The sequence below is a fragment of the Diadema antillarum genome, unplaced genomic scaffold (assembly GCF_040938485.1).
Source record: "Diadema antillarum isolate AM-2024a unplaced genomic scaffold, OU_Dant_1.0 seq00001589_RagTag, whole genome shotgun sequence".
Taxonomy (NCBI): domain Eukaryota; kingdom Metazoa; phylum Echinodermata; class Echinoidea; order Diadematoida; family Diadematidae; genus Diadema; species Diadema antillarum.
In genome coordinates, this window is record NW_027272306.1 from 62038 (window position 1) to 87994 (window position 25957).

Genomic DNA, 25957 nt, shown 5'->3' on the forward strand with positions numbered 1-25957 from the left:
CCTACACATATTATGGACATGAATTCATGATACAGTTAGATGCCTAAACAATCGATTGATTATACACATGTTTATATTATGGGCGTATCTGTGTCCGTGCGTGTACTGTATGCGTGTATGTTGCCTACATTAATTTATTTACACACGAATTTTCACGCTGCACATCATATCTCTCTCACTCCGTAATCGCAACGTCTTCAGGTCTAGTACTTCAAATCTATTTTCATGATTTGGTTTTCAAATCAGGTAAATTACATGGAATGCTCAGTACAGCAGACACATTTAACAAGTCGAATTATGAAAAGTTCCTAAATGCACTTTTTAAAGTACTTTTTGCAGACATTTATTTTCGCTCTGTTTTGAACAAGACAGGTTAAGAATAATAATATTATTACGTGTCATTATAGCGGCATCCTAAGCACATTGTGTCAAAGAAACCTATGCCGTAGTACGATCGCACTTCGCCCCGTTTCCTTCGACGAATGTTCACACACTCAAAGAACGGATCGAGACAAACTTGTGCACGAGTTGTTTTACGATGAATAACTTTATTTAGAAATATTGTAGGATTACTCACACACCGTGTGGATATGAATGTATTAATAATCTGAAGACAATTCAGTTCGTACTGTGGTAGAACAATGAGTGTAATAAAATTTCTACGAGTCGGTCTGAAGTCAAAATAGAATCTCTTGAAGTCATCGCTATTTTCAGTCGGAAAACGACAGCTACACAAAGACCTGCGTTAGGAATCAACAAACTGAACTATTAATAGCAAAAGAAGGGTATTATCTGGCCGGTGCGGCATGTCGTTTTTTGCAGTATTTGCAGACTAGCATGAACACTCGAATGAAGTGAGAATGAAAGATTATCAAAGCAACGCCTGGACGGCAGAGTCTACACACTCGACTCGGAAAGGGGATACTCCCCAACGGCGTTACCCCTTTCCCTCAACACAGGAAAAGTGCCATTTCGCTTCTTACAACACTTGCGGATGCATGGCGACAAGCCTACAAGATAAAGTTTCTGATTGACGCATATGACCCAGTGTTGATGGTGGTTTGCATGTTTTATAAGAAGTCCATGTAAACCCCGCGTCTCACACTGATTTTCAGCGCAGGATGATCGAGAAAATAATTTTCTACGTGCGGAGCACACGATGACCCGCTCCTCTGAAGATGCACTGTCCAGAAATCTCGAGTTGTCGAAGCCCTCGTGAACTCTTCCCGCAACTACAAGTAATTAAACTGCTGGCGACAAGTAAATGTCAGAGATCTGGCTGCTCTCCGGCTGTGGAAGTAAGTGGATTGCCCCAAATGTGACGTCAATGACATGTATTCCGCCCTTTGCACGAACTTCTGTCCCACAACCGACTGCGACAGAGAGAGAGGGGGTAGCGAGGCAAGGCCCCCTGCCATCGGCTGAATCACCACCGTTCGCAGTCCAAAAATGGATCCGAAATCTGGGAAGTACGCAGCAGCAGCGTTAATCTGGACAGGAATCATGTTATCCGGTAAGTGAGCCCTCCAGAGGAGCACGCTGTCACGATCAAGAAATAGTGAGGGAAAAAAAATAACGAACTCAGAAAAATAATTTTGAAACTCTTCCCCCTGACACAGGGAGAGGTTCCTTCAAAACATGTTCGCTGCTTCGTATCTTAATGTTGCTATTAGTTACATTGTCGTATTTTATTGACCTTTTCCGCGCGAAGTTTTTGCGGACTGGAAGTTCGCGCTTAATTACTTTGTGGATTTTTCAGCAAGGTAGGTGATAAGCATAGGGACGTGGCCGGGGGTAGTCAATCTTGCAGACACGAAAGCACACCGCGGTGATATAGGGGCAAGTAGATTATCACGGTCGGCCATGGGAGCTTGTCGTAGTAATCACTCTTTTCCTCTCGCTTATGGGCAGCTCAAGACGATTTCGAACTCATTTCCCACAGCTGACATTTGGCTGTGGCCTACATTGAATCCATACACCACCTAGCTTTTTAATTGAGAAAGACTCGGTTGTCTACAGGCACGCAGTACATGGCCATATTACACTCTGATTATCTTTACAGTGTACGTCATGCAAGCATGGTTTGAATCCGAAGAAATTGTCAACGTGATTATAATATGCCTCTATATAACTCCCTTTCCGTTGACGACATTTTGTGAATTAAAAAGTATCAAGGGCCTAATTTGTAAAATGATAATAAATTGTTCTATCATCGGTGCAGTTTCCCTAGTAATATTTTATTAACAATTTATCATACTTGATTTCTCATGGCTGTTATAGAGATAATATCGATATCGCGGTAGAACTGATAACTCACTATCATGACTCATCGCCAGGTTAGGCGAAAAAAAGAGTGACATAAAAGAGAAGGAAAACGTGGGTATATTGCTGTTTCTTTAATTTTTCTTTTCACTCAATATTATTCTGCAGTATGTATATACTGCACAACCATTGAGTTCGCTGTTAGGTGGATTCAATCACGTTTAGCTATCATTTTTTTTTAACTTGACTTGTTATAACAAGACATTATTGTCTCATAGGTCATATATGGTTGTGTTACATTTTTTGGGACGTATATTTTCCGTGTTTGATAATTATAATCATCATCAGTGCTACGTGTGCTTATTATCATGATTATATAGTCTTAACAAAAGGCAGTCTTTGAGAAATATGAAAAACAATAGATTAGGCAATAAAGGTAAGTAAGGATATCTATCCTTGTTAACTTTTTATCAAAAGAAAAGCTCGATGTCAGATCATAAAGTGGGCTGTTTTGTGAATTTGCATTTTCTGTGACAGTGTTCCTAATGTTAGATGATTGTAGTGAGTTGTTGCAACTTTGTATCTGCCGCTGCCGGTAAGCTTATTTATTGATGATCATAAACATTTTATAACATAAATACGTGAAACTTCAAAACTGTGGATGTCTCCAAAGGGTCTCAATATTATGTAATATTTGACACTGTAACATTTCATAAACGAATCTGTCAGATGCTATGGTAAGTGGGTCAATTGGAGAGTCTTTATCCTGTCATTGATTAGTGCAAGGTTAGAACGTGGGAGCATATAAGCACGGCGGTATAACAAACTTAACGATTCTCCCATCATGCTGCTATACTGTATTAGGATGCGGAAGATTATACTACACGGGTACAATATACAGTCGAACCTGTCTATAGCCGCCACCCAAAGGGAGACGAAAAAGTGACCGTTATAGACAGGGCCTTTAGCATGGCTTTTGTCTCTTTTATGTATAGAGGGATTTTTCTTTTCTTTTTAGTGGCCGCATATGGCACATGGCCGCTAAGGCAGGTTTGCTCACCTAAAAGCATAAGAAACTCCCAGTGCACTCTTTTTTGTTGTTGTTTTCATTCCCCGATGGCGTTGTGACCCAATTTCGGTCAGAAATCGACTCGCAATATCACTTGAATGCTGAATAGCACGACTTCTACAAGCAATCATCACGCTATACGCTTAGATCAAAGCAAAATATTCATGCATTTTAGCCAATTAATTTAATGAAATATAATATAGATTCTGTATTTTGGCAGTCTTTGACTCCTCTTCTATGGAAGAAATTATGTTGCAGCTTTGTACAATGCTACCGCTGCGAGACCTAATACATATAATTGTAGCTTGCCTTATATTCTAATTTCTTAGCTGATTGATACAATGTACCATGATTAAAAATAGAAAACGAAGAAGATTTCGTTCAAGGCGGATGAAATATTATGAGTTATTTTAGAACTAATCTGAACAGCTATGTCTTCTAATCAGTTCCAAGGCAGCAGAAAAAAAAAGTTTGCAGAAAACAACAAAAGCTGACAATATGTAACTGTTAAACACTCCTTTCCTAGAACAACAAAAATACAATCACTATTCTTCCGTGATGTGTACTAAAGAGGGAAAATGCTGAGTTATCAAAAAAAAAAAGGAAATAGAAAATAGGGCCTTACCAGATCTTGCCCACGACACCCCCTTTGAACTCATTGAATGACTCAATATATTATTCTCGTTACTTACGTCATTAATCTTGCTTCTTAAAACAATAGATGTCTATTTCAAAAAACAGCATCCTTGGAATCTTTCCGCAAATATATACCATACGTCAATCATTATCAGTGAAAGTTTTATGGGTTGAATGTTACCTTTTTATGTGTGTGACTCTGATGGCAAAAATGTACAGATATATGCAAATATCACGCAGTTTTCGTGAACTAGAATCGAAATCATGCTGTTATACTGGGTGCCATCAGCATTGAGATAATGTTTGGAATGATAAAGTGAATAATGTATACCCGCTGCTATTGCGAGAAAGAAAGATTGGCCCAAATAGACCTCTATGTCAGTTGTGCGCACAAGTCAAACTGGCAGTGTTGAAATCTTCCAACAAAGTGTCACTTTTATTGCAACTAATTGACAAATTGACCTACATCGACGTAAAATGTCGCTTTCCATGAGTATTACGAGATAAGTAGGCCCACCCAAGCATTGCTGATGTTTTGCCAACGTACCAGATTGGCAGTTTTGCAAACAATAAATTAATATTGTATAATATACGCAAGTAACGTAATAGTCACGGTATCAAGTTTCCGCGTCATCTTTTTTTCTTTCAATCGGGAAAACTGATCTGCTGAAAATTATAATAATCACAGAGATATTGGAAGATGATTATTAAAGTATTGTCTCCTAGGAAATGAGAGTTGATTGTAGAATGACCCTCAGACATTGTCTTCTGTCAAAGTTTATCAATCCCCTATCGATTTCGATTCTTCTCCAGACTTTCCCCTGCGAATAAAAATAGTGACAGGAAGAAAGCTTCGTTCTTGTATATTACTTAAGATAATATTAATGAGGATGGTATTTATGGTCATCCGACTCATCCAGGTAGTATCAGATGCTACCTGGATGTGTTATCACTGGCCTGCGAGAGGGTTCTGTCATTATTATCATTAGCGTTGCCAGGTATTACCCATTTATAGGTATGACTAGAGAGGGATGAGGTGGGTAAAAGCATCTTGTCCAAGGACGTACAAGCACTTGGCGGGATTCGAAATCGGCATCTCGGAATTGAAAGTCGAGAGTCTTATCCACTATATGGCACAGTGTCCCATGCACTTTCTCCCACATGATCATGATGAAGCGAAAATTTTCCAATATGTAGTGTTTTGCAATATCATTATTATTATCATGAGGGGTTGTGAGAAACAATTTGAGATGCATATACTTTCAACAATAAACCATGTTCCATAACCCTGTTGTACAGCCGACAGTACATGATACAACTTGTAGCTGCAATATATAGCATTTTGCTGCGCTGTCATTTCAAGCGCCAGCGGATCCAAAAACAAAACAAAACAAAATAAAAAAACAACAGCCACTACAGCAACAAACACACGCACACACACACACACACACACACAAGAAATCCAGACACAAAAAGAGCCAAGCAATGATTTTTGATAAGCTTGTTTCCTCTGAGGACACATTTTGCTTGATGATAGTCTGCACTGTCATTGTCCATTATATACATATACATTCACAATGTGATTTGTGAAAGGACATCGGTATTTTGAGTCGAAGCCATTATACATTCACTCGCATATCATATTCTGCATACAATGTGCTGTCGATTGTGCTAAAATTGTATATTGCGCATTGTTTTGATCTATAAAGTTTCTCACCATTCTAAAGCCAGACAATATTTCACATTCCCATGGTTCTTATAAATGGATGGATTGCGATTCTTATTGTGAATCGGAGGCTTCAAATTGTTTGGGTTTTTACAATATTTTCTTTCTTATTCCTTCATTCTCCTTTGTTGCAATTTATTTCGCCCTTCAAAGATGAAGCTTTATTTCACTGTGGACTTGACATGCCTGCAATAATACTTTATTCTCGATCTGAAGCACATTGAACACTTTTTAAATACAAAGATAAGAAAGGACAATTTTGAATAAAACAACAGCAACAACAAAAAGACTGCGTGTATGTCATTTTTGTCCCTAAACGCAAAGTTATTTCAATTGTATAATAGTGTGAAATATAATATGATATCAACGTCAATAAAAGTTCATCTATCATGTTTATGTAGCCTACATTTATGATATATTCCTAACGTGTATCTCTATACATATGGGGCCTATGTGTGTATAACGCTTAACAAAATGTAAATGTATTCCTGTAATTTGAATACAATTTTTGTATTAAACTTAAAGCAAATTATGTATTACCTTTTCACAGATAAGCAAAATAATGTAGGGTTACTCCTGATGGTATTCCCCACAAAAGTGACAAAAATCCCTCCAGCGTTAAGGTGCACCTTAATTTTTCATTAGGTAGCTATTTTTTAATCAATAAACACAACGAAAAGGTAAGGAAAAATAAACGAGTCATCGATTTTATTTATGTCAGTATAATAATTTGACAGTAAATTCAGTTTTATTCGTTAGCACAAACCATTCATGAACGCGCTACGAGACAGAGACTTTTACTTATCTACTCAATCCAAAAGAAGAAGATCACACACAAAGTATAACAGTCACGCTTTATCTTTTGATGGATCTCAACGTGAAGACAAGTATATAGACTCCTCTTATAGGGAAGTTTACTGTACATCTTCTTTACTTTGTGTATAATGTGCCTGCATGCACGAATGGTGCACTACATGGACTACGCGCGAGGGGACTTCTAAGTTTAGTGAGACAGGTGTCCGAACGTCTGAGTCACAAACTTGTGCTTGGTTACGTTCGTCAACCTTACCCGTAATTCGGAAGGAGAAGGTGTATTGTCGTCTTGCTACACTTTAAAGGGATGGTATAGTATTGGTTGAGCTGAGAATTCAGCTTTTAGCTTTTTGCGAGATAGTTAAAAACCACTGCATGAAATTTTAGAGAGCATACAATCTAAGAAGAATTCAATGTTCATTTGATAAAGATCAGTTTTGAAAAAACAGACACTGAGATATCCAAAAATAAAGTAAAATAAAGCGATCCTGATAAAAGCCTTTCATTAGGATGTCTTTGTTTTGGATATCTTAGCCATTTCAAACCCAATTTTCACCAAGTAAACTTTGACTTCCTCTTGGAATTATAATCATGCTCTTTCATATTCCATAAGCGGTTTCTCATTATCTCCAAAAATCATCATATAAGAAGGTTGGAAACCGGAAGCCCCATCTCAACCGAAACGATACCATCCCTTTAAATGGGAGAAAGTCTGCTGTAGCCTCGCTTCCAAACTTTACGCTGCGAAATTATCGCCATGTTCTGACTTCCTGGTATGCAACATAAATTTACCAGAAATGAGTAATATTATGCGCCCATGTGTCTCACCTTTGACTTTATCTTATCTCCTAGTATATGCCTTTATATCTTGCTATTGACTACATCATACCTATATGCTGCATATCCTACTCGATGGCGTAGCACTAAGAAACGCTATCCAGTAGGGGTAGTGTCCTGATATTTATGATTTTCTCTTTGTAAAGGATAAAGTTATTACTATTATTTTTCACCATTGTCATTATCATTATTATCATGATTATTATTATTATCATTGTTATTATCATTATTATTATTGTCATTATTATTATTATTATCATATCACCATAATTATCATCATTTTTATCGTTATCATTTTATTATTATCATTATTATTATTGTTATTATTATTATTATTATTATTATTATCATTATTATCATGATCATCGTCATCATCATAGCAGCATAGTATCGTTATAATCATCGGCATCGTTATTGTTGTTGTTGTTGTTGTTGTTGTTGTTATGGCTTTTATCATTATTGCTATTATCATCATTATTTTCACCATTATTTCCTACCACCTCTTTCTTGATATATTCCATCAGGTGTCATGCACATGTCCGTTGCCACTCAGTGCTTCAAGTGCGAGTTTTGGCCAAGCAATAGCACCGACCTGTCGTGTTTACACCCGGGTGAGACGTCATCCTCTTCGGCATGGTCTGATGGCATGGAGATCGTGGAGTGTGAACACGCCTGCTTTGTAAGTTGATGAGCGCGCGAAGATTCCACTTCTAATGTGTAATATATAGTAATGTAATTCGTATAATTATGTTTGATGGATGCAACCTATACAAGCATTGCTTCTTTGGTATTCCTCCCCATTTCCAGCATTATTGTATATTCAAAATATTTGAATACAAACTTATGAATTTCGTTTGCAGCACTCTACAATGTTACATGCATGCACACTTATTTAAAAAAAATCATATTTATGCTTTTGTTAGTGATGGAAAATGAATGAATGAATGAAAATAGTGAACACAAAATGACCACCTTTTAGAGCTCTCTGTTAACTTGCCTTCAAACTTATCTACCATAAAAAGATATGGGGTATACAGTGGTCACGCTTCAATGAGTATTTTAGCGTTTTCTTCACATTAAACTGTCCTTGCGCTAATACTCTTGACTTGTCTTAAAGCAAGGTTTCACTGGTACTTGCTCTAAAGTGAGAAACAGATGCTCGACAGTTGGTGTAAAAGGCGAATGCTGACAGGTCGTTGTTAGTCATAGTAGTTGATCGAAAATGACATCGCAGGAGGAAGAAAGAGTGTGTCGTTTCGGAAATACAGTTGGTCAGTTCTTAGCAATTCCTCTCTGTTGTTCTTTGTTATCCTTCCCTTCCCCTCATAACTTTCCTTCTCCTTTCGCTCCCATTTTGGTCCTCTCCTTTCGTATGCCGTCCACCACGTCCCCCCCCCTGTTCCCATTCCCTTACCCCATTCTCCCGCTACCCCATTCTTCCTGTACCCCATTCACCCGCTGTCCCATTCTCCCCTACCCATCCTCCTCTACCCCTTTCTCCCCTATCCAATTCTTCCGCTACCCCATTCTCCCCTAACCCATTTTTCCCTTACCCCATTCTCTCCTGTATACCCATTCCTCTCCTACCCCTTTCTCCCCTACCCCATTTTCTCCCTACCCCATTCTCCCGCTACCCCATTCTCCCCTAGCCCATTTTCTCCCTACCCCATTCTTTCCTGTATACCCATTCCTCCCCTCCCCTTTCTCCCCTACCCCATTCTCCCGCTACCCTATTCTCCCCTAACCCATTTTCTCCCTACCCCATTCTCTCCTTATCATTCCACCCCCCTATCCCATTCTCTTCATCCCCATTCTCTCCTACCCCATTTTCTCACTACCCCATTCTCCCCCTACCCCATTCCACCCCTACCCCATTCTCCCCTACCCATTCCACCCCTATCCCATTCTCTCCTCCTACCTCATTCTCCTCTACCTTATTCTCGTCAAACAAAACCAAACAAAGGTTTCAAACTACTCTTCCGGGACTGTCGAGTCCACGAAGATCAGCCGCGGCTGCTACAAGGATGAGTTCTGCCCCGACATGTGCGTCATCGATCCCGTGGTCGGATGGGAGGCCTGCACGCACTGCTGCGACGACGATCTCTGCAACGACGTCGCTCCCGAGGAGACCTTCGAGGACAGCACGTGGTGCTACGACTGCGGCAGCTACGACAGCGACTGCGTCGACCCGTCGCCGGAGAAGACCGTCCGGACGACGTGTGACACGAGGTGCGAGGTCAGTTGGTCACTCGTTGTCGGTCGTGGTGGTGTCATCATCAATGCATCCATTTGATGGAGGGCATGTACCCAGAGGAGATCACAAAATGTAGCAGTGGTTTATCAAAAATCTTGAACGGCAGAGAGTATCTGAATTCCTCACTTCATGATAATGTTTTTAAAAAACACACAAATTTTAATACTGTCAATAAAAATGAAAGACGCAATCACACAGCAACTATATAAGCAATGAAAGTATTGATTCTAGGTCGACGGTTTAGTGGAGCCTTCGATTCAATCCAATGCAATTCAATTTATTTTCATTTTTCGACAAAAACATATAGACATCACTTTTTTGGTAACAGAAAATACGGTGCGTAAAACTATGTAAGATGAAAAGAGTTTATAACCTTACGATAATTATACATTGTCGTAAAACTCAAGTGATCAGAGGGAAGTAAACAATATGCAAAATTCGAAAAAATGGAGGGACCCACTAAAAAGACCTTGAGCCTTGAGCACAATCTAACAAATTCAGCACTTTTTAGGAGATTTACGACTATTTGACATTGTCGGTAATTCATGTAGCAAACATTCAGTGAATACCAAAAGGATTTTCTTGGTTACGTGATTTGGACGGCTCATGCGCAATTCCCGTCATTAATACCAATACAATTATATTAGAAGAAGGCTTTCTTCACGTCTATGAGATAGGGGAATCTATGCATAGGGTTGTGAGTACATACATGTCTTCAACGTGATACAGGAGTTACTTTCCCTATGCATGTATTTAAGAGAGAAAAGGTCATTTCCTGTCACTGCATGGTGTTTGCGGATATGACGTTATTGTCACCTGACCAAGACGTTTATTTTGAGGTGCACATGAATGGGGCCATGCTTGGTGACGTTTTTCAAACTGTTGTGATCTTGTTCGATACTTGTGCCGTGTAACTCAGTTTATTTGTTGTAAACATCTTGTCTCCGATGTGACTCACCTTTACTAAACTAATAGACTGAAGTCTGTGTTCATTGTGTTTGATGGGTTAGTGCCTCATGTCATACAGATAATGATCAATGAAGTACACGGGGCTTAACAAAATAATATAATACAGTAATAATGCTGAACATAGTTACTCCGTGTATAGATGGATTACTCGTCAGTCAATTACGTCCTTACGTCTGAAGATTATCGTAGGCAGTTGTGTTGTGTGCCCTATCCATGAAAAAAAATATACCCATGGAGGTATTATACCTTCTTGGTGTTTATGACGAGGCACTCGGGGCTTTGCAAACAATGTGTGTAGTGTTTGGCAACAATCAAGTCTAAATGAGAGAAGTCATTACCCGACCATAGATTTACTACTATCAGAAGAAACAAAATCTGTGACAACCTACCAACGAGACTATCTTTCTACCAGTCTGGACTTGAAAAATTAGTTGTTTTCTTTTAGTTTTGTGTGTGTTTGGATTTGGAACACTTGCAACCAAACGTGTTGATAATTGAGACATGCTTACCGGACGTGTTGATGAAGTTTTTGAGGTTTTTGTGCGTGTGTGTGTGTGTGTGTGTGTGTGCTCGCGCGTGTGCTCGCGCGTGCGCTTGCGCTTACGATTTGAATCTAGGGAAATTTGTTGTCTTTAAAGAAAGGGGAAATAATTATCTATCTAAAAACAAAAGCAACACTATTAAACGAAACAAACAAAACAAAACAAAAAGCAATAATAGTTTTCTGAACTGAAGACATGGGTGCCGGGCACCTTTGAATGTTCCAAAGATAATGTCCCCAAATGCTGTTCATCATCATCATCATCATCATCATTATCATCATCATCATCATCATCATCATCCTCATCATCATCATCATCTTCATCCTCATCATCATTACCACCATCATCGCTAATAGTTTTGATTGTTCTGTTTTCCGTCACAGATGAATGTCTACATTTCGGAGCAGACGACAGTCATGCGAGGGTGCGCCCTCAGCGAGGAAGACTGCAACGACTGCGACGACAAGGAGGACTGCACGTTCTGCTGCGAGGGATCGTACTGCAACGACGCTCCGCCCGATGTCATTGCGCGCCAGTCCAATCTGACGCAGGACTGCTACTCGTGCTACTACAGCCCCAACGCCTTCGAGGTGGCCGATAGTGGAGCTTGCGGCACGGATTTCGACCCCAGCGGCGTGGGGGTTGTGCTCGTCCAGTGCTCGGGGATGTGTAAGGTACATTGAATTTTAAAACCATTGTTTTGAATTCCGTAGAGAAGTTTCTTCTTCTTCTTCTTTTTCCTTCTTCTTCTTCTTTTTCTTTCTTTCTTTCTTCTTCTTCTTCTTCTCCTACTTCTTCTTCGTCGTCTTCTTTGTATTTGCCATTATTGTTCTTATTCTCCTCATTCTTTTTTTACTTAACCTTCTTCATTGTCATTGCCATATTCACATCATCTTCTTTCACTTTTTTTTTCTTCCTGAATTATATTTCCTCGTCCCATGTATAGAAAGTGGTGTCGGGTTCGTCGATCGAGAGGTCGTGTGTTCATAACTTCAGGGATTGCGAACCAGGCTGCCGGATGTTCGGGTCGTGCACGTACTGCTGCGAAGGAAACTTGTGCAACCGGGTAGGTCGGTCCACAGCGCCGAGTGCACTTCTAGCAACCATGGCCCTAGCTCTGTCATTAACTGCACTGAAGCTAGTATAGCAGAGAACCACTCGCCGAAGAAATCCGCCGTGGCGTTGTGGTATTGACTCTGATGAATAGTTCATGCTCGTGAATGCCGTGAATGCCGTCTTACGAGTGATGGACAAAGTCTCATTGTGATGTCACGGAACGAAACAAAGACAATTTCAGACGTCACGTCATCGTAGTATGGATTGGTACATGATGATGTCATAGCAAAAGCCCTACGATTTGTGTTTTCTCCTTCGTACATCGCATCAATAATGGCAATATACTCCCAACGTTGCAATAGGCTTTCACGCAGTATTACACGAGGAGACGACGTTTGCAACGCACATTGTGGTGCTTCCTTTAAAGATGTTAGATTGTCATGTATACTACCATCCAGTTCTTTTAGTTTAAGACGTCAGCGGACATGCACTTCTTCGTAATGGGTTTTGATTTGATAAACTATGACAGTTTTTGCTTCGTTCAACACTCATTATGATAATGACATCGGCATGACATGGGTCATGTGTTGAAACTTTGTACTCGTGGATGACGAGGATGACGATGACGAGCATTGGAAATAAAACAACGACAACAACAGCCGATGAATGATTGTCGATTGCCAACAGACCGAGAGCTGATACGAAACTACGGGTCGTGAATAATTTCTTTCAGATCAGTGCTTTAATGTAGTTATAATGTAGGATGTATACGCCTTCAGATAATAACACTGTTGCCATAGTAACAGCTGATGCTGTGGTGAAACGGATTGTATTAGGCCCTATGTAGACTTCAGGACAGATTTATCAATGTATGAAGGCCTTTTTAGGCTGGAATGCCCAAAATCATGTCAATCAATCAGCAATGTGCCTTATTTTTAGTTTGGCCTTAGTGATACAATGTGTAATATGTCTACGATGAGAAAAAAATAAATCCATTTTTTTTTTTGAAACCTCAAGTCATTTATTTTGCATGATCTACCGACCGGTAATACTAATTGTGTGTGCGTTTGTGTGTGTGCTTGTGTGTGTGTGTGTGTGTGTGTGTCGATGTTTCGTTTCGTTTACGTTTCGTTTCGTTTCGTTTATTTATTTCCATTTCAAATAACAAAAACATACAACAAATACAATGCATTCAATACACTTAATCATCTTTTTCTTACAATCTGAATTACGCCTCTGTTTAAAGTCGATGTGAAATGTGAAATAAACCAAGAACATAACAAAAAGTCTCAAGAGGCCGTGTGGGGGAAAAACCATCCAGACAGCATAATATAGGCACAATCAACAAATCTAAATTATACAGAACACACATCATATCACGCACTACTGGAGAAAATGGTGAAAACATCAGACAATCAGTATTTAATCAAGCAAGAGGGAATTTTGAGAGATTTTTTTGAATAATCGTAAGTTTGAGCATGAACGTACTTGTTATGGAATTCCAAACAATGGGAAAGCTAAAACGAAGAGATCTTTTTGTGTAAGCCGAAATAAATTAACTTTGAACAAATGAAAATAATTACATATGCGGGTGTTATAATGGTGAATACTACTGTTTATACCAAACGTCTCTGATACATTCACAGATAATGAGTTTTGAATATAAAAAATCCAAGTTTTGCAGTATGAAGGATATGTAGGTCATGAATCTTCAAAATACACAATTATTTTAGAGCGTGGCTTACAATCAAGAGAATGTATCATATTCTTCGGTTTACGAACTTCGCGTTCCATAGTTCATCAAAATGCTTCACATGGAGCATTACGAACACTGATATCGAATTCCCTTTCGAGATCAGTGATTACGAACCATACTACCAGTACACCATACACAAAGACAGTACATAATTATTGCAGATAGTATTATACACTCCTCCGCTCCTCGGGGCAATGTGGTCCACAACAGCAAAGCAAGACAGAGTAGTAGTAGCCGCCCCCATACACGTTTTTACAGAAATGTTATTGAAAGCGTGGAGTTACTGACAATATTGTTTACATGTATTATCTTGAAAATACCTTGAAATGTCTTTGCGTCTTAAGTAGCCAGATGGGATATTTTGCACCACCAAGAAGGCTGCTGTGCTTGACCGTCTCTGGCGCTCTATAGGCCAAGGAGTTTTGAGATCGAACGGATTCAAAACCTAGCTAGTTCGTCTCGGAGCTGTGATATTGAAAGAAAAACAGAGTGAGTATTGAGTGATGACTGTCGGTGTTGGGAACATCTGTGACGGAAAATTGGCAGTTTTTCACACTCTTTAAAAAAGAAGAAGAAAGAAAGAAGAATTGCCCAGTCGTTAGATTTGGATGGCAAAGAGCAATACCGTGTAAACATCATAGTTTTACACCAACAAACATCCAAATGACGCAGTATAGCCCCCCCCCCCCCACACACACACACCCCACACATCCCCCACATCCCCCTCTAGGTTCCCCCACCTCTCTGTGTGTATGAAGTGTGTCTCACGCAACTGTCCAGAAAGACATACACAATCGTATACAATTACAAGCAATGATGGCATCCCACCTCCCTGGTAGGACGGAACAACAATACTTCTATACATCAAACAAAATTATTGATACATTCATATCTAATCTAGAATATTATATGCACGTTTCAAGGCGACTAAAGCCAGCCAATGTGTCATTTTTCTCATCTCTTAGGCTGCGTTCACATAGAAGTACAATTGTATACTTTTCGGGTATTCGGGCTCGTTTTTCGAGGGCACGCGAATAGCTTGAATCGAACAATAGGATTTCCTCACACCGGTTCACATAGGAGGGCACTATTCGAAAGTACGAATAGCTGCGAAAAGTATAGCAAAGTGGGAATCGAGCTTGTTCGATTTTCTTGCAGCGTATACCGTCACTCGTTTATGAAATAATGACACTTTTGGTCTGGATTTGCCCTTTAGCAAAAATAAGCATGTAGACTGACATTCTGATGCGGTTTAGAAATTGTTAATAAGATTTGCTGGGATGTAGGAGGAAGAAATCCTCACTGCATGGGATGGTGAGTTAACGGTGCGGGTGATGGTGTATTCGGTGCTCGAATAGCGAATAGCGAATAGCGAATAGCGAATACTTCTATGTGAATGCAGCCTTATAACAGACATCCACAAAGTTTAAACCATCTGAATGAGTGGTATGACAGTTATCACATGTCGCCATGCCAGGCAAATCTCCGACAGGTTTAAGGTTGTCATTAGTGAGACATGGAATGCTAATTATGCCTTCATTATCGAATGCATTATAAACGCGGTATGTATTCCACACCTTGCTACATCACTTTGTACGACCTGAATGACGGTTAGAGAATATAACCAACCAATATAACCAACTCCAAGACAGTAGGCCATAAAAATAGACAAGCGATTGATAGGTGTATTTTGTGCAGTGCTCCGCGCTTTCAAGACACTACAAGAGCATTTCGACTTTTTATTCTTGAACGAAAGCAAGAGACACCGTTGAAAAGGACTCTTTGTTTTTTCCGGAGCGTATACAGAGAACAATTATGCCTTATCCTAGTCGGTTCCAAAATTGGCTTGATTGTGGACGAAGGCAGCCAGTTGTTCTCGTCACCTGAGATTTGGAACCACGACCTGCAATAAGCCGAGAGGGTGCCGATGTTGAGCTCCCTGGTAAAATTTAGTTATACATGTACTTACGGGTGGAGCTTCATATTGCAGAAAGGAAGAGAAAATGGTAGGTACTTTATCAATGTACATTTATTGTGCCAATGAGACTACAATGTAATAATAAGGGTTGCATCTTACCTATTTCTGAACTTCAAGTAGGTCTACATTAGCACGGAGGAAGCTAATTCACAGACAAATTACTTGTAAATCAAACTGGGACAAGATGATTTGCCCTGAATATTGAACTGAGTTATTTGAGACTATCTTTCTCATCGCTTATTCTTGTGAAACCAAGGGAGTTGTGGGTGATACGAACAGACGTGACCTTTTATTATCCGTCATTGCTGTCGTCACCCAGTAGGGCGAAGTCATAGCGTCTCCCATTGCGTTTGGCATGAATACAGCAGGTTGAATGTCAAACGACTGAGATTAGTACCACGATTTGAATGACTTAACATTATCCCAAAATGACTTGTCATCTTAGAGGTTGTTTGTTTGTTCTGTCTCGTGACGTGTTCTGTTTCGGACCCCACTCAAACCACTCCTCGATTCGTAAAATTTCGGGCGTTAGCGGACGAACTCACGTCATGTGTACATCCAGGGAGTTCGGTCAGTGTGGTGGAGAGCCAAACTCGATGTCTCATCACAGCAGAAAATTGCACAGCGCCCTCTAACAAAAGGGATGTCGCATCGCGACAGAAAGTTCCCAAAATAATGATAAGGAGGGGAACCCTCTGATTTTCGCCTTATTTTGGCGCAATCATGAATGGTTACAACTCAGTAGATGCCCAATATTTGGAAGTAAATTTACCGTCAGACGGCTATTACATACCCATGCAAAAACTGTCTACACTTAATTTGCACAATGGTCTATGATATTCAAAGTTAAAGTTTACTCGTACTTCATTTCACATTCACTAGCTCCACTTTGATAGAGAAAGTCCTCGTCACGATAAGCAAAGCAAATCCGGCTACAAGAAAACGGAAAACAAATACATAATATGAATATATTATTTGCCTGTTTTAATTCTCACTCTTCAGAGCGACAGAAACACCCGATATAATTCATTTCATTTAGGCATGATAAATTCTTTTAGTATGGCTTCATTGTAACGACACAGAGAAATACACCATGCCTGTCTGTGATTTGGGACGTGCCACCTCCCTGCTCTTGATATGCCTTGCATGCATGCGACGTATACTCCATGTACCACCGTGTTGACTGAGGGCAAAGGATCACACGCGCGACCAGCGTATGTATAATACACATACTGTAAACACATAGGCGGCTTTCTGTGCTCTGCAGCTAAAACTCGGCACGAAACTGTCTGCTGCATGCACAACATTCATTCAATACGGTTCCAGAACGTACGCATTGTGCATTTCGCAGCCTCGCTCGCGCTATGCTTGCATGCTTTCAGTGTGAATACCGTGGCCGTGCGTTCGTACGTATGTCCCAAAGAATGTGACTGGGTTGCCGTGATTTCCGGATCTGAAAGTGCCGTTTCTACTAAATTATGGCGGAATTTTACAGACAACATTACCGAAATCAGGACAGTTAATAACAAATGAAGAAAGTATCAACTGCGATATTACTTTCCTGTGGATTATATTCGTGGAACTTTATATCATCAGCAGCTTCTTCATAAAAAGTTTCACTTTGCACTCTGGAGGGACAATCGCTACAGTTCACTAACTTTGCCCATCGCCTTGTACAGCCGCCTACTGTGTGAGGAGCTTCCACGTACAGCTGTGCAATCTCACGGGCATTTCAACACTATAAACATCAGCGAGCTTGTGTATACTTGGCGTGCCTTTCCCTTGTCGCACGCTATCTATCCTACTTTCCTCTCGTCTCGGGCAAGGATTTAATCCAAAATGCGTGAATACAAAGTTGTGGTTCTTGGCAGTGGAGGTGTGGGCAAAAGTGCCCTAACTGTCCAGTTTGTCTCGGGCAATTTTGTGGAGAAATACGACCCCACAATCGAGGATTTCTACCGCAAAGCCATTGAGGTCGAAAATACAATGGCGATTTTGGAAATCTTGGATACGGCTGGAACGGAACAGTTCGCGTCGATGAGAGATTTATACATCAGAAATGGACAGGGTTTTCTTGTTGTTTACAGTGTTACGAGTAAACAATCCTTTGGAGATGTTCTCAATATTCGGGAGCAGATAGTGAGGGTGAAAGGAACAGACAGGGTCCCCATGGTTCTTGTTGGAAATAAGGCGGACTTGGAGCACGAGCGTCAGGTGCCCACCAGCGAAGGGATGATCCTCGCCAACCGATGGGGCGTGCCGTTCTATGAGAGCTCCGCTAAGAGCACGTTGAATGTAAACGATGTATTCGCAGACTGTGTTGTGGAGATCATGCATATACTTGCTCCACACAAACCAAGCAGTGGAGGGTGCTGTTCAAAGTGTGTTATTTTGTGATTTTGGAATCACAAATGATAGGTAAGTTTCAAAATGTGAGCTTTTTTAATCAACCTCTAGATCTGAAATATTTCATTTGTCTGTACGTACCAACAAAAAAGACAAACAGCAAAATGAAGGAAAAATTTTTAGAGAGGTCTAATTTATGATTGAATTTTGAATGAAAGGTTGTTATTAATTATAAAAGCTCTCTTGTAATGCAAGCAAGCCGCCTGTAATTCAATCAAAATTTGACCACCGGCTATGTAGCTAGAACTCTACATGCTGCGTTTGCGTGCAGTCAAATTTTGGCACTGGAGGTGGAGGTCAAACCTTGGTGCGAGTTTTTTCATACAGATATGAAATAAATTTCCCATTACAGTGCAGTGAATGACGGTAATATTGCTATCCCAGCAAGGATGGTTGACTAATGAAAAGGACCAGGCTGTGGACTACTGTTTCACAACAAAATGTTAACATGAATTACTTTCTGAACTACCCCGTATGTACAATGTAAATTATAGCACTGGAGAATTACTGAAACATATCAATCTAAGACTATGGAAACACTTCATTATGCCTGTTCCCCCCCCCCCCCCATTTTTTCCTTGCCACTGTTCACTACCTGACCCTTAATATTAGCTTATCTGCTTTATGCACAGATGCACGAACATGTACAATCATAGAATTATCATTTAAAAGAGACATGTCAACAAGCTGGTATTCCCAATTTAATAGTCGAGAAATCACAGAGAAACAGTCAGATTGCAGGTCATTGGAAACATTGCCACTGAATGACACACATAAAAATGTGTTTGTAGTCTTACAGATCATCTATGACTTTTAAACCTCTTTATACCTGCTACATGATCAAACTCCTGTCTTCCTCATCTCTTCTGCTCTTTGCTTTTGTTTTCTTTTAGTTCTTGTCTGTTGTCTTTGGCTTGACTCCTGACCACATTAGTACATGACGACAAGTGTATCGCTAAAATTTCTTTCTCTGAATCAAACGCAGTTCTCCAGGACTGGAGGAAGTCAACAAAAGAAGAGTGTATTATACAGTGCTTTTTGATTGAGGGTGACTTTGTCTCAACATGCTATAAAATGAGGGATATTTCATGTTTGCACATGTATGGGGGGGGGGGGGGGGGGAGGTGAACCAGCCAGCCCCATGCACATTTGACAGAGTAAAATTTAAACAGAAAGAAGAAAAATACTGCAGAGACTCTTAGTCTTAGGCATTGTCATTACAGACACGAAGCCTTTTTAGGGCTCCCAGGATAACATGCCGTGTACATTGTACATGCGCTTGCTGCTTAATCCTTTGGTCACGTTCTGACATCTCAATTCCTATTCTCTCTTTATGAAGTCTGGAAAGCACATGACATGGGTACATGTATTAAAGGTATCTAGTGCTTGTGGCTTCTATTTTTTATTTTTGTAATCATCCATTACATTTGTAGCTTCTGTGGCTGTTTGCTTCATTGCCCTACTAGAGTCTTGAAAGAGTTTGTGTACAATGTATCACCTTGATATATGATTGGGTGAAAGATTATGAAACTTGCTGTAATATAAGATGTCACAGTGCAAGAATGGAGCTCAGGCAATAAATATCAGTGCTGTTACGTAACTTTTTAACATGTGAATTATAAAGTTACTGGGTTTTTTTCAGGAAAATAAGCTTGTACATGTCTCACATGTCTAGATTTGAATCAGTAATTTTTAGCAAACATTTTTCAGCAAAATTTGAATTAATTTGTTATAGCCAGGGCTGTTCTCACATGTACTGTACTATAAAGCAAGGTCGTGTAGGGTCATTTGAGTGGAGGTCAACTAATCAGCATGTACTGTATCCATGAACAATGCAAATCCTTTAACTGATGAGAATGTATTCTCTATGTAGATGGGTTACTTTCAATTACTCAAGCAAGCATGAACATGAATTTAGTATCCAATACAAACACTTTAAATACCCGGTACTTCAAGTGCAGACTGTTTCCTACAAAAATTCATTGTGATACTGATACTGTACATTTATGCGTGAAGAGCCAAAAAGTAAACAGGTTTGTTATGTACACTGCAATGATTTATAGTTTATACAGTCCTGCATTTTGAGTTCATAATTTGACCTCTGTTGGGGTAAGCCAGTGTAGAAAAAAACAGCTTGGATAAACATTGACCTCTTCTCCTTATTTACTTCTGTGCACGCAGGCAGTATTGGCTAATGCCCAATGCAATAGAGGGCCTACAATTGTACACACCCACAACAGCAGCCATGTAGAACTTGCCTCATTAATTTTAGCGATGCAAAATTTCTTTCAACAGAAAATGCTCTGCCTTTCGTGGGGTGGGGGGGGGGGATTATCCACCTGAAAACATTCACACTTCTTAAATATCAGTCTTGTTCAGACCTCTCATGTTTATAGGTTATGATACCAATATACAGGTCATTGTCTTCCTGTAATATTTGTATAACATGTTGAAACCAACATACAATGTACAATGTATAGCAAATAGAAAGTTGAGAAGAAGAAGAAGAAGAAAAAAAAGAATTTCCTTACAAAATCCATAGACTGTCATTACAGTATACATGTACACTGTACCTACATGTAAATTGTAGGCCAATACATCTGCACAAAAATTGAAAACATTTATTGTGTCCAGACATTTTAAAAAAGCATTACTGTAGGCCTGTACACCTCGGGTGATTATGGGAAAAGATAATCCCTTGACTGTACTCATAGTATAGTCAAAAGAAAATGTGCCACTATTGGAGTGTCAGCAAGCATGTGACAATATGACTGGAGAGAGACTAGTTGATGCCAAGGTCATGTGACCATGATCATTCAACCAATCAGTTTGATCAATGCTCATGCTATAGGCGTACATGTACTTGAGTGTATAGTGTTTGATTGATACTAAACCCTCCTGCTTGAAGGTCAGACAATATCCCAATACTGTACTTTGTGTTGAGGTTGTTTATTCGTACTTTGTGAGGAAAAACAAAGATTGGGGGGTTAAGGGGTTGGAATAGTTACCCTGCAGTATAAATTGTCTGTCCATGAATGTATGATTTGCGATTGTAATACATTGTACATTCTGGATGTACAAGTGTACACTCTATATTGTTTTTACTCTCTGTATACCGTACTTTTGTTTGCATTGTCAGTATGCAAGTGGCCGTGTACGACAATGTACAAGTAGATTTCATTACGAACCACCTTATTGAGATTGAAGCCTCAAAAACTCCAGTGTGCTTTCAGTTTTATGTCTAGTCCTGAGATGCTCATCCGATAGAGTGAGGTTCTTTTTTTTTTTTCTGAAGCAAAACTAATGAATTAGTTTACCCACAGAACATTTCACCTAATGTACATTGTCTACATGTATGTATTGCTATCGGTGCACTGTAAACCAAGTGCCAGAGTGGGTACATGTACGTGGAACATTATACAATGTGTATTAGCATGTAGTTTACGTAGTGTATTAGCATATTAGTTTGTACACTAGGACCCCGTTTACAGTGCGGGGCCAGGCTCGGCCGCGGCCGAGCCCGGCCTCAATTGCGCTGCCAAGCCTCGCAATTTTGTCCGTTTACACTGCTGGGCTCTGCCGCGCTTTTAATTCAAACCTTTCAATATTTTGTCGTAGTGGCGCTCTGCTTGTAAACAAACGCAATTTGGTATTGTCTGGTTTTCAGACCCTTTGCCCGATGAATTCCGTGGCGACGAAGTCGCCGTTCGGGCAAAGGCCTTTGCCGAAGGAAAAAATCCTTTGCAGGACGAAACCACCTTAAACTATACTAGTTTTCGACATTGAGAGGGTTAATATCCTGAACAGCGAAAGAGTACAGGCAGAGGGTTTGGAAGCCAGACTAAAATTGGCCGCGCATTTGGCCCAGTTTACGTTTACACTGAGAAAAGGCCGGGCTTGGCCGCGGCCGAGCCGCGGCCGAGACCACCTCCAGAGCGAGGCCAAATGCGAGGCCAATTTTGGCCTCGCATTTGGCCTTTTGCGTGTTTACACTGAAATGAAGGTGGGCTCGGCCGCGGCCGAGCCTCGCACTGTAAACGGGGTCTATGCGTACTCTAAAATGAACACAGAGTCAGGCATGCATAGTGGTTAAAACATTCTAAAATTGTAGTACTGTATTAAATTAGTATCACTCATTGAGCACTGCAAACCAACTTGTCTGCTTGTTCAAGGCAACTTGATCTCACTGTTGGGCGGTAACTAGTATTAGCACTTGCCTGTGAAAAGTATAGGACCTACTCATGTACTCCTTTGATTAATGCACATTCCAGCCATTGTGTGGAAAATCACAGATCAGATTATATCAAATCACACACAACTTTAAGAAGGTCATGGGTTTAATACAATGTAGTTACATATTGTAGGCCTACACCAAATTATGTTTTTAAGTGTATTTAAGTGTTGAAAATGAGTGCCAGACACGGTAAAGTTCATGGTGTAGGCCTACAATGTACATGAACATTACACATCAATATGTTGCATCAATGGGACACCTGGCAGTATATTGTATTTGACACTTATGATTCAATCAGTACATTAATTTCTGCAGTTTGTAAGGGCGGCTGGTTCATATTGTGCTTTTGTAAGATGGACAGGTATACAGAAAAATTAGAATATTTCTTCAATCCATTGTCATCAATCCAGACAAAGGTTTCCAATAAATGTTTTGTAATGAGTCAAATGTGCACAAATTTCACAAACAAACATACAGTTGTAATGGACAGGAGATGAATGTCGCAGGCAGTGGGTTAATCAACACATTGATGGGGTGACAGCATGTCTGTCAGATCCTAAGCAGGGGTTTTTCACTTTGCTAATGAGTAATGCTTGTATTACAAAAGGAAGATGCATTAAAGAAATAAACAAAGAAACAAACACACACGAGGGAATGTCATTGTGGGATTATGGCAACTTCAGCTGCTGCCTACACTGTGAGAGATCATAATTTATACTACATGTACGAGTGTATGTAGTCGCTCAGTGGTGTACAAACTTGTATACAACTCATCTTTAACCTCTGAATGCATGCTTCAATTTTTATTTTTTTTATTTCATGAGATTAAAACTAGTTTATTGGAGCACAATTTGCAGGGTACTTCAGTTTTATGCAGGTTCTTAGAGTGGGTCAAGGTCATTATTTTGCCATACAAGTTGTACAAAAATGTATATTGTCATAAGTTTTTTAAATAATAGCCATTGTTAATTTCTCTTGGCACACAAGTTCAACTTGTATGATGCAGTATGAAACCATGGAGTTACAGTACATAAAACCATGCACGCTTTTCACAAATTACATGTACGTTGTATATGGGCCAACTTCATGTTCATGCTCAGAATAATGCACTTACTGCTACCAGGATAAAGGAGGTGCCCACTCATACAGGAAGGAATTCAGTGGTATTCAGGAAGAATATATAGATGGGCCTGCGTGGTGTACACATAGTAATGAACATACCTAATTTGTATACATTGTAGTACCTCAAATTATCACATGTTTATTTTGCGTGGAAAACATCAGACATTCCAGTGAGCACAATGTCTTTGTGTGCGAAAGTACCATTGTCTCACCACTGCAGTTGCCAATGAGGGAAAAATAGGATGCCCACGTACAAACTGTACACTTTACACTTGTGTGGGATGCAATTTTTACTTTTATGTACTGTATCTTGCACATTGAAATAAAACGGGCACAGTTGTGTGACAGAATGTGTACAATTGTACTTCTGCACTAGCCTCGGTGAGTCTCCTACCACACTTTAGGATGAAACACAAATAAGTTTTTAGTTGCTGTTTGTTTGCATAATAGGAAAGGTATGCATTGTGCACCTAGTGATTTCCAGTGAATGTGGGTGTGGACATTGCCAACAAGCGAAGCTAGTGGCTCTGTAGTACAGCTGTACATTTTCCCTGTAACTTATCTTGGTGCTGCACAGCACGACTCCTGTGCGCCTCAGATACAAAGTGTTGGCCTTAAACAAGAGAATTAGTCACACAAGGGTAGCGTGAGATTGTTTTCCAAGTGGAAGTCGACTCCAGTGACTCAAAGTGCAACTATTCGGGAAGTCACCGCCACACACAGGCTCAGTCACTGGCACTGAAGTCTTACCCCGCGTACAGTTTGGCCCTCGGCTATGTGCCGTTATCTTTGGGTGGCTCCCATCACGTACAATGGCATAAATGACAAATGAATATGATGGCCTAGCCTCTTCTCAGATGTTTGCATAGTCACAATTACAGGGTAATTGTCCTGTATGCAGCTTGACAAAGCCAGATGTACTACTGTAAACTTTGTGGCTTATTTTTTCTTTTCTTTTCTTTTCATGTGACACTGCTCAGAAGTCTGTATGAACAATGATTCATATTTGAACTCTGTGTTACCACAGGGAAAGTTTTATTCTGCACAAGCAGTGAGGCATAGGACATTTTGTACACTATGCCAACCATGCTGGATAACTGGCAGTAACCCAAAACCTTGCTGGAGACTTTCCCAAACTTGCATTTCCTGGTGTACGATGGTCTGCACTGCAGTAGATGTGCAGTATGGAAAATCAAGGTCATAAATGAATGCAACCCAGTAATTTTCATTCTATGGAGGCTTGGGTATTTCTACACGTATGTAACAGAGGAATTTCATTTCTATTAAAATTGAAATGGAGTTTGCATTTGGTGTTTATGCAACACATACTGTACAGTACAAATTTATGTAATCTGTAAGTTACAAAAGTTGTTCGTGAGATAATTGAAGGGGCCTTGTCTTTCTCTGTAGAAACAGGAAACCTCTCTCTCCCACACTCAGCATCAAAAGAAAATGTGTGTGTGTGTGCATTGTAGGGGAAACAGAGGGGGGGGGGGGGGGGGAGTTTTAATGAAAGTAGCGTCTTGAAGGAAGGCTAGGACCTGGTCCATTGCTCACTGCTGGTCTCCTGACAGCTGTCTGGCGGAGCCCCCATGACCCAGGTCAACTCATCATATATTTTCCCCTACCATGTCTTGAGCGAGAGAGGGTTTCCTCGCTGTGTGGGCTTTCCGAGCCAATGTGTAATGTACGTTGTTGTCTTGCAAATGGAGCTGCAGTAGGAATAATGCCCCTTTGAAAGGCCTCCCTTACTGTCCAGAATAATCCCCATTGTTGACACCTTTATTTAAAACTGCATATTTTAGGATACTTATTGTCTACCTGCACATAATTGATGCCACTATAGGAGAGTCTATTTGCAGATCAAACCAGACTGATGCTTTCTGTGACCACAGCACTAGACAGTTTTTGCCGACTCACAGACTGCAAGAAGAAGAAAAGGAAGCTCATAATCTTGACAACTGACGAGGAGATGTGTTTGGAAAATGAGACATTGATTTATTAGCACAACACAAGAGAAGGAATAACCCCAGGGCTGTATCAACGATGCACTTGGGTGGCTTGTAGTGAAACTATCCTCCCGCACTTGTTATCATTGAATCACAACATGTACAACAGTGTACCTAGATTATTGTTTCTGACATCAGAGCTCTGCACCAAGGAATGTCTCCGTGGCAACATGACCATGGATTGTTTGTGAATGTTTGATGTGATAAAAAAATCCAGTCAACTGAGCTACATGAGTAGCTGTTGTATGTAGGCACAGCATGTACTGTCTACACACTCATTTTAATAGA

The 25957-nt window shown here is 40.1% G+C and overlaps 2 protein-coding genes across 2 annotated transcripts; both read left to right on the top strand.

Moving 5' to 3' along the window:
- Window positions 1-1449: 1449 nt before the first annotated feature.
- Window positions 1450-12255, top strand: LOC139710933 (uncharacterized). The gene is made up of 5 exons (XM_071622858.1): window positions 1450-1513; window positions 7868-8022; window positions 9307-9579; window positions 11492-11782; window positions 12055-12255. The coding sequence occupies exons 1-5, from the start codon at window positions 1450-1452 to the stop codon at window positions 12253-12255; spliced, it is 984 nt and encodes a 327-aa protein (XP_071478959.1).
- Window positions 12256-17330: 5075 nt separating this feature from the next.
- Window positions 17331-18455, top strand: LOC139710930 (ras-related protein Rap-2b-like). Its single transcript, XM_071622855.1, has one exon. It carries the CDS (start codon window positions 17738-17740, stop codon window positions 18293-18295), a length of 558 nt encoding a protein of 185 aa, XP_071478956.1. The 5' UTR covers window positions 17331-17737; the 3' UTR covers window positions 18296-18455.
- The last annotated feature ends 7502 nt before the right edge of the window (window positions 18456-25957 follow it).

Bases quoted from the DNA above. Each gene is read 5' to 3' on its own strand.
- LOC139710933 (XM_071622858.1), top strand. From the start codon at position 1,450: ATGGATCCGAAATCTGGGAAGTACGCAGCAGCAGCGTTAATCTGGACA. The intron at 1,514-7,867 runs GTAAGTGAGCCC...ATATTCCATCAG, and splicing joins GACAGGAATCATGTTATCCG to GTGTCATGCACATGTCCGTT. The intron at 8,023-9,306 runs GTAAGTTGATGA...AACCAAACAAAG, and splicing joins AGTGTGAACACGCCTGCTTT to GTTTCAAACTACTCTTCCGG.
- LOC139710930 (XM_071622855.1), top strand. From the start codon at position 17,738: ATGCGTGAATACAAAGTTGTGGTTCTTGGCAGTGGAGGTGTGGGCAAA.